This window comes from Pelmatolapia mariae, linkage group LG9 (assembly GCF_036321145.2).
Source record: "Pelmatolapia mariae isolate MD_Pm_ZW linkage group LG9, Pm_UMD_F_2, whole genome shotgun sequence".
Taxonomy (NCBI): Eukaryota; Metazoa; Chordata; class Actinopteri; order Cichliformes; family Cichlidae; genus Pelmatolapia; species Pelmatolapia mariae.
In genome coordinates this window covers 26,234,689-26,249,155 of record NC_086235.1, presented here as the reverse complement: position 1 = coordinate 26,249,155, position 14,467 = coordinate 26,234,689, and the positions used below count along the sequence as shown (strand labels likewise).

At 40.4% G+C, this 14,467-nt stretch overlaps 2 protein-coding genes across 2 annotated transcripts in view; one reads left to right on the top strand and one right to left on the bottom strand.

The window, feature by feature from the left end:
* The window catches only part of LOC134634166 (vascular cell adhesion protein 1-like), a 44,504-nt gene extending 41,795 nt beyond the window's left edge, over positions 1–2,709 (bottom strand). The window contains exons 1-2 of the mRNA XM_065471692.1: positions 2,619–2,709; positions 2,250–2,330 (exon numbers count right to left, since the gene is read on the bottom strand). Coding sequence (XP_065327764.1) covers positions 2,250–2,330; positions 2,619–2,709 — 172 coding nt within the window. The remainder of the gene's footprint in view (positions 1–2,249; positions 2,331–2,618) is intronic.
* LOC134634170 (vascular cell adhesion protein 1-like) overlaps positions 1–14,467 on the top strand; it is a 383,264-nt gene that overhangs the window by 170,675 nt on the left and 198,122 nt on the right. The window lies entirely within an intron of this gene.

Here is a 14,467-nt window from a genome sequence, read left to right as displayed (position 1 = left end):
TGGTGCCTCTGTTGAATGTTTTGAAGAATCTTCTTCAGAGTAGACCTTTGGTGTAAGTTGATAGTGAATGAAAAAAAGCATAAAAAGCTGCTGTGGTTTTAATTTTCCAAGAGAGGTAATGCACACAATGCAGAGACAAGCGCACAGGGGATATCCAAATTCTAGGAAGGCAGCCTGCTGCTGTACACAGGCGGATTCTTCTCAGTCATAGTTGTGAACAACTTGACTGTTTACTCAAACCACACAAAGAGCGCTGTTCCCATTCTGGGAGGTCTACTCATTGGTGTTTGTACCTCTTAAAATTATAAGTAGCTATATATAAACAGCTATATTAGCTTTGGCTTAACATAGGTTAAATAGTATATTTCCTATTTTAACATTTATGATGGCTCAAAATTAAAACCTTACAAATTAAAACCCTGAATCATCACTACAACCCTTATGTGAACTACAAGGGTGCCATCTTTTTTCTTTTCAATCCATTAAGTACCACACTGAGCAAGAAAGGAATTAAGCTCTTCATGTTGACCCCAGAAATTTTAATGTATCACTTTGTATTCTTAGTTACACTGTAGCAGGTGACAGTAATTAAAAGCTACACTTTAGCTGTGGTGTGTCAAACTTATTTTAAAACAATACAGATGTACACTACACTGTTATTGACTGCAACCACTTACTTATCTGCATGGCTGCAGTCAATGACAGTGTTTCAAACATCCTTTGTATGGAAGACAGTGGACCAAAGCCCACCTTTCTTTTCCAGCCCTGGTTGCAGTGACATGGCTCTGTTATCAGGGTGTTTTTGTTCAGCTCCAGCCTTGAGACCACAGCTGGCGCCGAAGTGGTAGCCGCATGAAGTGATGGTGGTTTTTACTTTAGTGCGAACAACTCATGTGAATTTCAAAGCTGTTCTAACAGTCCGACACTGGTCTCTCAATCTCCCGTTGGAGAGCCGTGAGCTTCTCCATGATGTTATCAAACTTACGCTCCGTGATGTTGTCATTCTTGTGCTCAAAGAGCAGATTCTCAGAACTCACGACCGCAGCGAGCTTCTCCAAGATGTAATCCACATTGCGCTCAGAGGTCTTATTCTGAGTGTTCACGGCAGCCGCAAGCTTCTCCAAGATCTTATCCATGAGCCCATTTTGAGAACTCACGACTCGTCCCATCGTGTCAATCCCAGCGGGCAGCCTTGTGGGGTTTTGAACAGCTGATTCCGCTTTTTTTAATCTTCGATAAGCCAGGGCCAAGCCAGCTCCGATCAGCAAGAACCCTGTTATCATGGTTCCGAATAGGTAGATATTAGTGGTGCAGCGGATCACGGTTGATCCGTAATCCGAACCGATCCCACTCCACGGTTCGGCACGCACGTGTTCCGAAGATTCGAAAAAGAAGAAAAAAAAGTATGTGTATGGTGTGCGTGGTGGGTCTGTCAAGCGATAGTTATGGTCAACACTAGCGGCATCTTCTGTTGCCCTAACTACTACAAATGGGTGGACCTCCAGGGCAACCGAAAATTGATCCGATCCGTGACTTAAAACCGTGATCCGATCCGAACCGTGAGATTTTTGATCTGTTGCACCACTAGTAGATATCTTCAGCGTCTTTGATCGACAGTCCCACAAGGCACACGACCCTCCAGTTATGCCACCCGTCCATCGTGTATCCAGCAGGGAAAGTACCTCCAGGACACTCAGGCTCACCCGAGCCCAGGCTTCTCGTTGAGAAAAGGGTGTCAATTGCATTCAGGGACCAGTTGATCAAATCCATAATTCCTCTTTTAGGTTTTAGAAAACAGACTGTGAGAGAGTGTTCCAGGGAAAAGTAATACAAAAATACACGAGACTAGACAAGGACACAAGAGGCTAAGCAGGGAAGATAAGGGAGAGAGGAGAGGAGAAAAGTGTGACCGCCTTCGCCAAGAGCCAAAGAGAAAGGAGATGTTAGTGTGGTTTTCATGTTAAGTCTGTTTAACTTCTAGCTTCACCTGGAGCCTGCATCCTAGAAAACAAAATCTATAAGTTAATACAACTTCACATTTGCAAGCAACTGTAAGCCATAGGAGTAATAATGCATCCAACACCACAGACACCAGCGTGCCGTTTATTTCCCCAAATCATTAAAAACACTATCGTTGCCATAATTTCCCCAAATCATGGATCATCCCATGTATTTATTCAAAACTACTGTAACCAGTGACTTTTCTTCAGTAATGTCACTCACTTATTTTTAACACTATGAGCTCTTACTCGCAAAAAGCAGCGGAGCTGCCGTGGGCACCTCACCCGTGCCAAAGCGCTCACGGGTGGAGGATAGTCCTCCCCCAGCTGCTATCAGGGCAGGAGACGTTCACACCTATGCGTCCAAACGGCAAATGAATTGCGCATGAGCGAAGCCGCTGCTCCAGCACTGACTGTAACGGACCTCTGTATGATAAGAAATGTCGGCAAACTCTGAATCTATTTCCCACATAAAAGACTGAAATTGACGGTGATTTAAACCTTTAGCTCAGATAGAATTTACGGTGTGCGTTACGGTGATCATTACATGCTCCATTTTTAGGACTTTACCACACAGTGTTTCCTGGTGTGTGATGCAGTGATATGCTGTTAACTCACCGGTACAGTTCTCCTCCTGCATCTTTACTTTACTAGATCCTACATCCTGCACAACACCAGCGCTCCATCTGTTGTCCCAGGGCAGTTTCATGTCGGTTACACTTTGAAATACGTTTTCAAAAATGTATTTTCCTGTCGTTGTCCCGTGCATTGATTTAATTTCCAATATTTACACTCCACGGATGAAGATGGTCAGCTGTGCAATGTCCATCATGTCTGTACTTTCATCCACAGCAAGAGAGTATGCAATGAAGTTTCTGCTTCTTTCACACAACTGCGTTCTTAAATCAGTGGCCATCTCACAAACCCGATCAGCAATCATATTTCTGCTCAGCCTCACATTTGCCAAAATCTGCGTTTTGTCTGGACACAAGACGTCCCACACCTTCATCATGCAGCTCTTCAGAGTGGTACCAGGCTGATTTGGCTGTCTCCTCTGCTACAATAAAACTTGCTTTCACAACAGCTTCACTTTGAGATTTTGCTCTGGTGAAAATAATCTGCTGAAATGTCAGATTCTTCTTTAGCTCTTCTACCTTCTGTAGCTTCTGCTCTGCATTTCGGTTTTTCAGCTTATGTTGACTCGTAGTGCCGTCTTAAATTAAATTCCTTAATTACAGCCACATTAGCTCCACAAATAAGATACGGGTTTACCAGCAATGTCTGTAAACATATATTCAGCCTCCCGCCGCCGGTGCTGAAAGGCTCTGTTTTCAGAATCAACTTTTCTCTTCGCCATTGTGAGGGGCTAGGTAACAGAAGTTTGACTTAATTGACACGGGAATGTTCCCAGTTAGCCTAGCGTTTGGCAAGGAGGCTGCAGCCTGCATAATGGGATCTGTAGTTTGTGTGTTATTAGCGCCTCATAACGCCGGGCCATGCATAACAATAATAATAATTCTATATAAAATGATCTCGGGGCCGGATATAAATGTACGCCGGGCCGGATGTGGCCCGCGGGCCTTGACTTTGACACATGTGCTGTAAATGATTACTATTGCAAAAAAAGTAATTAGACTACTGTTACTTTCCACTTGGCACATTCTGTGCTAGTTACTGCGTTACCAAACCGCCGTGATTTTGTTTGTGAGAGTATCTCATTACAATGATGTAAGCACATGTGACGTCCGTGGCAGCAACAGAAGTGTGTGGATAATATGGAGTGCGGGAGAGAGTAGGATTTAGGATTTAAAACGTGGAAGTACTGACATAACTTTAAGTTTCAGTCCGTAAAAAGTGACAAAAACATTAGCATCCGCTGTACACTCTGCGTGGGAAGAAAACTTCTTTCTACAGCAAAAATTAAACTTCAAATCTGAGCAAGCACTGAGCACGCTGCCACGGAATGTGAAGGTTGGGGGATGGGTGTTCATACTGGAGTGCAAAATTAAAACAAATGGAAGATGGACAAGAAACGTTCAAAGCCATCAGGTGCTCAGTTTAGAAAAAAATAGAAAAGAAGAGGAGGAGAAACGAGCTAAAGATACAGGTAAGCAGATGTGTCATTGGATAATGGCAGGTCATCCTGAAACAATCAGAATCAGAATACCTTATTAATCCCACCTGTTCTTGCAAAAGCATGAACACTGACAGGGTGAGACAGCAGAAAAGTCTTTGGTTTTTTTTGTAATAAGTTAAGGAATTAAGTTAAGAACAGTGATTAAATAAATTGTTTCTTGCATTTTTGATTTAATGATTGTGTTTAGGATTATTTCAGAAATATGTTTACAGGATCTTTGTAAGCCTGTATTTACTTTAAAAGAAGGGAAGCACTTCTTCATTCTATAGAAAAGGTGACACATTACAGATGAGTTCATAAAAAGTGTCACTGTCACTCTTTCTAGGCTCTGTCACTTTTTTACTGGAACAGCATGGTAAAGTAGGCCTAGGGTCCCATCTAGTGGCAGTCTGTTGTTACTACAATATATGAAATTGTGTTTCTATTGGAAATATAATTCAGCACCACCGAGCCGCTCTCCCAGTTACAAAGTGAACCTGTTCTTTTAGACAGATAAATCACTAAGCACAGTGAAGCTTTTGGTTTTGTAAAAGTGTTTCTTATTCAAAATGTATGTTGATTTTTATAGGGTTGAAGAGCAGTTAGCAGTGCATTCATGGACATCTTTAAACTATTAATTGAAGAATCTTTGGTCATGATGGCATGAACTAGAAACGTGAGCTCCAGGTGAGACTGCACAGAAGAACAAGTGTCCTTAAACTGCATCAACTGATGACTTTTTACAGTTTTATTCTACTGTGTGTTTTTATCATTGAACGTTTATGTCTTTGTGTACACATACTAACACAAGCTACTGTAACTTAGAGAAGCTCAGCAATATATTATTAAGTACACAAACAATTCCAGGTGCTGGACTGTTTGAAGGCCCCACTTTGGATCATGTGAAGGACGTTCAGTTTTTTGTTACAGGCATTGAAGGGTTAATGCTGTTAATTGCATAGTACAGTGATCGATAACTTGGTAGAGCTGGTCCACCTTGTGAACCAAAGAATAATATCTAGTATGTTGTGAATGAAAAAAATAAATGGCATGACTGTTCATTTACCGAACCCTAACCTGTGAGATCAGGCTCACATCTCTGATCATAGAAATGGTGGACTTTTCAGGAAATGTACTTAAAAAATAAAAACAAGAGTAAGATGGGAAAGTCAGAAGGAAATAAGAAACTTTCTCAATTGTGAGAAATTTTGTGAGAATTTTAACTGGATTGTCTGTGGTATAACTGGCCTGTAACAAGAGGAGTCACCAACTGCTGCCCATTACAAAGGAAGAGGTTTTAGGACTTCCAAACCATCTTCACTGTTCCCATCAGGAGGCATCCATTTCTTTGTTACACCCTATGCTTTGAGAAACACACTATTATCACACCACAGTGAGCCAGTTGCATGAACAGCAGCCTAATCAGACTTCTGCAGAGTCTCAAAGTTTTTTTGGAGTCTGCTTCTTGTGTCCAACAGGAAGAATTCTGTCCATAAACAAAGGATTTTAAAATGTACCTTTTTTTTTCTTTTTACTTTTGTAAAGTAACCTAAAATTATTATTGCCTCAAAGGGATTTATACTCTGAGCTATGGGCTTTTTGTTTTTTAAATGTTGTTCTAAGCGGCCAACGAATTGTTAATGCATGATTAAAGTGAACTGTTAATTTATCGTTTCTGGTTTTACTATAAACAGACTGGGGACGCTTGTGTTTTCTTTCTTCCTCAAATGATCAGATAAGACTTGATTAAAAGAAATAATGCAAAGGCATTTTGCTGTGTTCACAGAGGGTCTTGAGGGTCTGTGTAAACGGAAAGATCTTGGCGATGGTGCATAAATTTGGGCACCATAAAAAAAGAAATGAAATCAATATTTAGTAGATCCGCCTTTTGCAGAAATTACAGCCTCTAAACGCTTCCTGTAGGTTCCAATGAGAGTCTGGATTGTGGTTGGAGGTATTTTGGACCTTTCCTCTTTACAAAACATCTCTAGTTCATTCAGGTTTGATGGCTTCCGAGCATGGACAGCTCTCTTTAACTCACACCACAGATTTCCAATAATTTTCAGGTCTGGGGACTGAGATGGCCATTCCAGAACGTTGTACTTGTTCCTCTGCATGAATGCCTTAGTGGATTTTGAGCAGTGTTTTGGGTCGTTGTCTTGTTGAAAGATCTAGCCCCGGCGCAGCTTCAGCTTTGTCACTGATTCCTGGACATTGGTCTCCAGAATCTGCTGATACTGAGTGGAATCCATGTGTCCCTCGACTTTGACAAGATTCCCAGTCCCTCCACTGGCCACACAGCCCCACAGCATGATGGAACCACCACCATATTTTACTGTAGGTAGCAGGTGTTTTTCTTGGAATGCTGTGTTCTTTTTCCTCCATGCATAACGCCCCTTGTTATGCCCAAATAACTCAATTTTTGTTTCATCAGTCCACAGCACCTTATTCCAGAATGAAGCTGGCTTGTCCAAATATGCTTTAGCATACCTCAAGCAGCTCTGTTTGTGCTGTGGGCGGAGAAAAGGCTTCCTCTGCATCACTCTCGCATACAGCATCTCCTTGTGTAAAGTGCGCCGAATGGTTGAACGATGCACAGTGACTCCATCTGCTGCAAGATGAGGTTGTAGGTCTTTGGTGACAAGGACCCCGTGGAGCGAGGCGTCCTCAACCTCTCCGCAGCACAGGTGGAATACAGCGAAGACCAGCAGGCCATGCTTAAGGTACGGTTTGAGGCAGGATAGAGAAAGGCTGGATGTAACACGCTTGTCTTTAATGAGAATTTATCCAAATTGTTTTGATGCACGTTGGCCAGTTTTGGACACATTGATTGATGAAATTGCAAATGGACTGGGATTTATCATTTGAATGAACATGAATATAATGGGATGTTTTCTTTTCAGTGCCCAACACATTTGCAGTGTGCACAAAACATCGAGGCATCCTCCTGCAGGCCAACAACGAGAAAGACATGAACGACTGGCTGTATGCTTTTAATCCTCTGCTAGCAGGAACGATAAGGTACACACACACGCTCCTCACACCACAGTCAAACGTGCAGCTTCTGCACCCTTCAAAAACATTCCCTTCTCCTCACAACGTAAAACTCTCCCCGCAGATCTAAGCTGGCGAGGTGGCGCAGCGGCCTGACGAAGAACTGAGCGGGCGGAGCGGTACGCGGGAAAACCACCGCTTCTATCTTTCTGAAAAGCCTTCAAACCGAAAATACCAAGTGTTAAAACTTATTAATCATTGTGATTCTTGACAGTTTTCTTTTGTAAGTCGACTTGTGGCTTAAGTCTCTTTTCATGCGACTAAAACGTTTAAGTTGCACAGAACTTTTGCCTCCCCGCTTCCCTCCAGCAACCCCGCTGCCAGCTCAGTTTTCCTCCTCTCTATTCCCTCCCCTCAGCTTTTTGTGTTTTCGTTTAGATGACAATGTTTGGGTCTAATTTTTTTCCGCTTCGTTGTCATTCCCAAACTCCCCTAACTAAGTAGCATGTTGTAGTAGTCTACTTGTGTGTGCACGACTCTCTAGAAACTTTCCGTTTGCCAATCATCTGTACAAAAAAATGTTGCTATCAGTGTTATTTGTCTCCTGAAATGAGTTTCATTCTATTTTGGGGTTGTTTTTTTTTTTGTTGTTGGTTTTTTATTAAATTAACATGCTTGCATGATACCTGCAGCAGTCCTCGGGAGAAGACCAGGTTTCCTCAGTTTAAAACAAAAAACATGTTGTGGAAGTTTTCCATTTAAATAAAACCTGCAGACGAGCGGTGAGCGGTAGCTAACATTTTATAATCCAAACACACAAAGAACAGAAAACCAAGCTTGTGGAGAGCCTACATGACCGCGGGGCAGGGTCAGCAGAGTCTCACTGAGCCTAACATGGCTCTCAGTTAAATACCTTCTCCAGGAACAAAAGGCAGTACACAGCTGTTTCACACCTTAAGGTTCACACTCCCTTGTTGAGTGGTCTGCTTCCCCCAACTTCCTTACTACACCCCCACCATTTGTCTTACAGTATGGGTGTCAGACATGTTAAAATCCAGTGGCACCAAGGCATTATACAATAAAATAATGTGATTGATACATAAATAAAAGAAATTCCTATACAATCAAAAATGAACCAAATCAGCCAGCTTACATTTGAAACCATGAAGGAAAAATCTACAGATCTCTCCAAGTGACGTGTTAGTTTATGCTCTGCTGCCTAAACTATAGCTGCTAATAGATTTATAGGGTATTTTTCTTCTCGCAGTGAGATTTGCATCAGGCTGAACCATCTTTGAAACAAAAACTCAAAGTGGGAATGAAATTTGACAGGAGGGCCACGCCCGATTTCCACTGTCATCCACGTCATACTTAGATCCTCCTCAATCTGTGTACATACGCTGCCTCTAAACCCCCGATAGTGCCAGTGTCAGTTAGTGAGTCAGTAAAATACTCATGCATTCTTGTTAACATAAAAACTGCAGACTAACTAGAGACAAACAAGCGAGGATCGCTTCATATCTCAGCAGTTTAAAAAAAAAAAAGACCGATTGTTCCTGCAGGAGTAGATTCGGGCCCCTTTTTGCTTTTTCATCCCAAGGAGTAAAAACAGGGTTACAAGGAGATGAGGAGGAGGACTAGGAGAATGAAAATGAACTAGAGGGAGAACTTGATTTGTACATGCGGTCTGTTGTGGTAGTTAACCCTCATTTAACACATTCCTATCTGCTCCTCTAGCTTGCTCTAACTCACATTTATTTCTTAATTTTTTTAACCTTATTTTGCACATTAACACATATCTATAGCAAGGACAGAGACACAGCCACATATGTTGAGTCCAGGATTGTATTTGAGCATCAGGAACAAATGATAAGAGCTCATATCAGGAGTACACTGGATAGCTGTTTCTCAAAGGGTTTAATAGAAGGAAAGAAGTTAAAGGGACTACATATTCAAAGGTCTTATTTCTGATACTACCCCATGAAAATATTTGCTCTGTGTGCCGTGCTGCAGCTGCTACATTTGGCTCCGGATTCACTTTTTGGCGCCTACGCCTCTCGAGATGTGTTAATGACAGAATTAAAATACCCTGGTCAACCAACCAGCAGTCTGCCTGCTGTGTCATATGAAATGCATGCAAGGAGAGGTATTTGCAGTGTATATATATTAGTTTGCAGCTCTTTGCACATATTAATAAAAGGTTCAAGTAACTGGTCAAATAAAGTCTGTGCGGTTTAGTTGTTCCACTCATATTAAACCAAATGATGGTGTGGCTGTTCTAGTGTGAACTAAGAGAGGGTTTGAATGTAAGAGAGAGAGAGGGGGGGGGGGGGGGGGGGGGGGGAAGGAGACCTAAAATGTAACCCCCTGCAGCTCGACTGAGGAGGTGAGTTACATTAGTGCTTCCTCTTTATTAGAAAGCAGTTTGAGTGAATTAGAAGTCTGTTGGGTTTTTTTTTTTTTTTTTTGGGGGGGGGGGGATATCTACTCATTAGTCATGCTAGGCATCCATCTGGATGCTATCAAAATAAAGGTGTATTTTAACTCATTTAAATTTTTTTCTACTATCAGAGATATAGGACTATACAAAGTAGCTTGTGACATTTAAAACGACAGCAGACTTATTGTGTCTTTCTTCACCTCATCACTTTTTTCTGTGTGTGTGTTTGTTTTTCCGCTGATGCCTTTCAAACAAAACTAGCCATGATATTTTCCCCCTCTGACAATTAATATCAGTTAACCCCGCCCCCTTTCAGATTTGTTCACCAAAAGAAAAGGAGAAAAAAACCCGTCATTAACGCTGTACATTACTTGTCAGACCGGTTTCATTTTCATACTTTGTAAATATCTATGTTGTATGGAGCTTGAACTAAAATGTAAATATGTTTACTGTATTTGTAATAATTATAATCCATTCGCTGTACAGCATAGATGTGTCATGCAGATATCCTAATTCTGTGTATGGTAATCTTGCACCATTGAACTGTTAGTGAATGAGACAACAATAAAAGTGGGAAACGTGCATTAGCAGATGAAGTGCTGCCTGCTTATTTCCTGCTTTATGTGAGCTTCTGCTGTAGTTTATTATGTGCTTTTAATCCCAAGAAACCACCCTTACTGTGGCGCACAATAAGATCTTCTGATGTTTGGTGTCATCTTCCTGTGATCTCCTGTGAACAGGTGGATTCATTCACTTCAAGTTTATGTATGTAGCACCAAATCACAGCAGGGGCTGAGCACTGTAAAGACTCTAGAATAATTATGGAGGAACAACATTTAAAGGACTAACACAGACAAAGAATTAATCATACAATGAAGCAATGCCATTTTAAAATGTTTATTTATAAACAGGATAAAACCATTCAAGTACTGAGTGACAAATAAAACAGCAACCTCTGATCTGCTAATTGGGAAACAGAGGATGTCAGTGTATTTTTTAGTGCTAGTTGTCCAGTTTGAGTGAGATGACTTTACATTTGAATAGATTTGATTACAAGTTATATTTGGCTTTAATTGAATGCAGTTCAATTTGATTTAAATCACAATTCACAACAACATTTTTCTCAATATGCTAAACTTCCCACTGAGACTAGATAAGATTATTCTAAAACTGGTAAAAATACAATTCTCTTCATGCACAGAAATCCCACCCAGTCCCACAACCCAGGATGAATATTCCTTGTGTGTTCTTGAGCTGGACAGAAATTCCTCTTGCTGAGCGGGGTCCACGCCAGCCTGGTGTCAGGCAGACGAGGAGCCTCCTGTCCCAGTCTCGTCCGTCCACTGGGCCCATCACATCCCAGCCCAGTTCGCATTCTGCATTGGAGTCCGTCGCTCGATACCACCGCAGCTCCCCTCACGCCTTCACCTGTAAGTTAAAACAAATAGGAGCCAGAACCATCATCCCGGAAGCTGCCCTGGCTTATAGCCATGGCGACCCTCTCCCAACACGGCTGCACCCAGTGAACAACAGTGAGATACTACTCACAAATGCAGGCAGTGGTATACATCTGCCCTGATGTCAATCACACACGTTGTCTCCTACTGTCGCCGTTCCTGCTGTCGGGACTGGGTGACCACATCACGCTGACCGGTCTCCAGATGAGGCATCGCACCCCCACGATCACACAGCGGCTCCCTCTTTTCCACCTGGCCTTCATGCGTTCCTCTTCCAATCTAGGGCCTCTCTCCTTCCAGTGCTCAGCTTGCTTCCTTTTAATACGACCTTTAAACAGCTGAAAGGACACCACTGGACACACACATGCCTCAGCAGGTGATCACTATCAGCTCATTTGTCCCATGCCCAGCCAATCCACAGTGGATTAAAACAATGTAAAAATAAATGACTAAAAACATGTGATACAAACAGGGTAAAATCGTGCAAATAAAAAGAATGCTCACAAATAAACACTAAACTCAGAATAAAACCAAAAAAAATGATAAACACAGATTTCTAATGTGTGAAACTTAAATACATCACCAACTAAAACTTTTATATTAAAAGTTCAAGTTCCAAACTAAATTCATTAAATTTTGCTTAGCAAAGTACTTTTCAACTCTAATAATTAGTAAGAGTATATTTCTTATCATCTATTGGTCATCTGACCTGATAAACCTCCATTAACATTATAACACAGGAGTGATTGTCTCTAAAAATGGGCTCCTGCACGCTTGCAGACATTTTTCCATCACAACTTATGGATGATGAATGATTTGATTAAAGCTGTGAAAACATTACTGATAACCTTCATGTGATATTACATTAAAGCCACTTTTTTATTAAAATCAGGGACTTTTCTAACTGACCTCCAACCTTTGAGCAGCAGTGTGTACTGTATGTTTGTATGTAACTGTATCTGACCTGGATTTTATCACCAGTTTCAAATAGGAATTTTCTTTAAAGTCTGTCTTTAAATACAAATGAAGTTCAACTTTAGCAAGGCTGATGGTAAACTGGCCCTAACAAGTCCACTTTATTGCGTGCTCATTGACTTTCTCCTATCAGAGCTGTTTAACAAGCCCACTTGATACATGCTGATTAATCTATCACGCGCATCAGTGGCTCATGGTTGCTTAAAGCCTATGTCTGAACTTGAGCACAGAGGCAGAGCATCATTCAATCCTTGAATCCCATCATTCAAGGATGACAAACTCCACTTTCTCTGCATCAAGACAGCTCATAACTTTTTAACAATCTCTCCTGATGGTCTCATATCATCTGCTCTAATCAATAACCATACACTATCATTACAATGTAGACCACAGCTCAAAGGTCTGAGGTGAATTAGAAATGTCTTGTTTTCTGAATAGACTCAAATTTGGTTTCGGATTGAATCACAGCAATTAATCAAAAGTGTAAATAATCATATAAATGCTTAATATTAACACTGATCACAAATCATGAATGATTTTTAATAGAATATCTACAGAGGTGTTCAGAGACCCATTTTCAGCAATAATCCCTCCTGTGTTCAGTGGTACATTGTCTTATCTAATGCAAGTTTAACACATTAAAGCCTAACTTATCACTCAAAACAGCTTTTTAAGACATTTTAGCACAAACTCAAACTATTGTGGGGATTAAAGAAACAATAAATGTGTCTGGATCATCCCAGTTTCTGTTTTTAACCTCGTTAAACCAAGTTTACATTTTCCTCTAAAGGGGCTGCAAGACCCAGCTGCACAAAACCTTCACTTTTCTAACAGTTTCACTCTTTGAATATTTTTCATTTCTTACAATCAGAATTTTCCAATAGATTTGTAGAAGAAAATTATTTTTCTTTCATGCATCACCAACTGAACCTTTTATGTAAACGTTTCAAGTTGCAGCCTAACCTCATTGAATTTTGCTTAGCAAAGTACTTTTCAACTCTAATAATTAGTAAGAGTATATTTCTTATCATCTATTGGTCATCTGACCTGATAAACTTCCATTAACATTATAACACAGGAGTGATTGTCTCTAAAAATGGGCTCCTGCACGCTTGCAGACATTTTTCCATCACAACTTATGGATGATGAATGATTTGATTAAAGCTGTGAAAACATTACTGATAACCTTCATGTGATATTACATTAAAGCCACTTTTTTATTAAAATCAGGGACTTTTCTAACTGACCTCCAACCTTTGAGCAGCAGTGTGTACTGTATGTTTGTATGTAACTGTATCTGACCTGGATTTTATCACCAGTTTCAAATACGAATTTTCTTTAAAGTCTGTCTTTAAATACAAATGAAGTTCAACTTTAGCAAGGCTGATGGTAAACTGGCCCTAACAAGTCCACTTTCTTGCGTGCTCATTGACTTTCTCCTATCAGAGCTGTTTAACAAGCCCACTTGATACATGCTGATTAATCTATCACGCGTATCAGTGGCTCATGGTTGCTTAAAGCCTATGTCTGAACTTGAGCACAGAGGCAGAGCATCATTCAATCCTTGAATCCCATCATTCAAGGATGACAAACTCCACTTTCTCTGCATCAAGACAGCTCATAACTTTTTAACAGTCTCTCCTGATGGTCTCATATCATCTGCTCTAATCAATAACCATACACTATCATTACAATGTAGACCACAGCTCAAAGGTCTGAGGTGAATTAGAAATGTCTTGTTTTCTGAATAGACTCAAATTTGGTTTCAGATTGAATCACAGCAATTAATCAAAAGCGTAAATAATCATATAAATGCTTAATATTAACACTGATCACAAATCATGAATGATTTTTAATAGAATATCTACAGAGGTGTTCAGAGACCCATTTTCAGCAATAATCCCTCCTGTGTTCAGTGGTACATTGTCTTATCTAATGCAAGTTTAACACATTAAAAGCCTAACTTATCACTCAAAACAGCTTTTTAAGACATTTTAGCACAAACTCAAACTATTGTGGGGATTAAAGAAACAATAAATGTGTCTGGATCATCCCAGTTTCTGTTTTTAACCTCATTAAACCAAGTTTACATTTTCCTCTAAAGGGGCTGCAACACCCAGCTGCACAAAACCTTCACTTTTCTAACAGTTTCACTCTTTGAATATTTTTCATTTCTTACAATCAGAATTTTCCAATAGATTTGTAGAAGAAAATTATTTTTCTTTCATGCATCACCAACTGAACCTTTTATGTAAACCTTTCAAGTTGCAGCCTAACCTCATTGAATTTTGCTTAGCAAAGTACTTTTCAACTCTAATAATTAGTAAGAGTATATTTCTTATCATCTATTGGTCATCTGACCTAATAAACTTCCATTAACATTATAACACAGGAGTGATTGTCTCTAAAAATGGGCTCCTGCACGCTTGCAGACATTTTTCCATCACAACTTATGGATGATGAATGATTTGATTAAAGCTGTGAA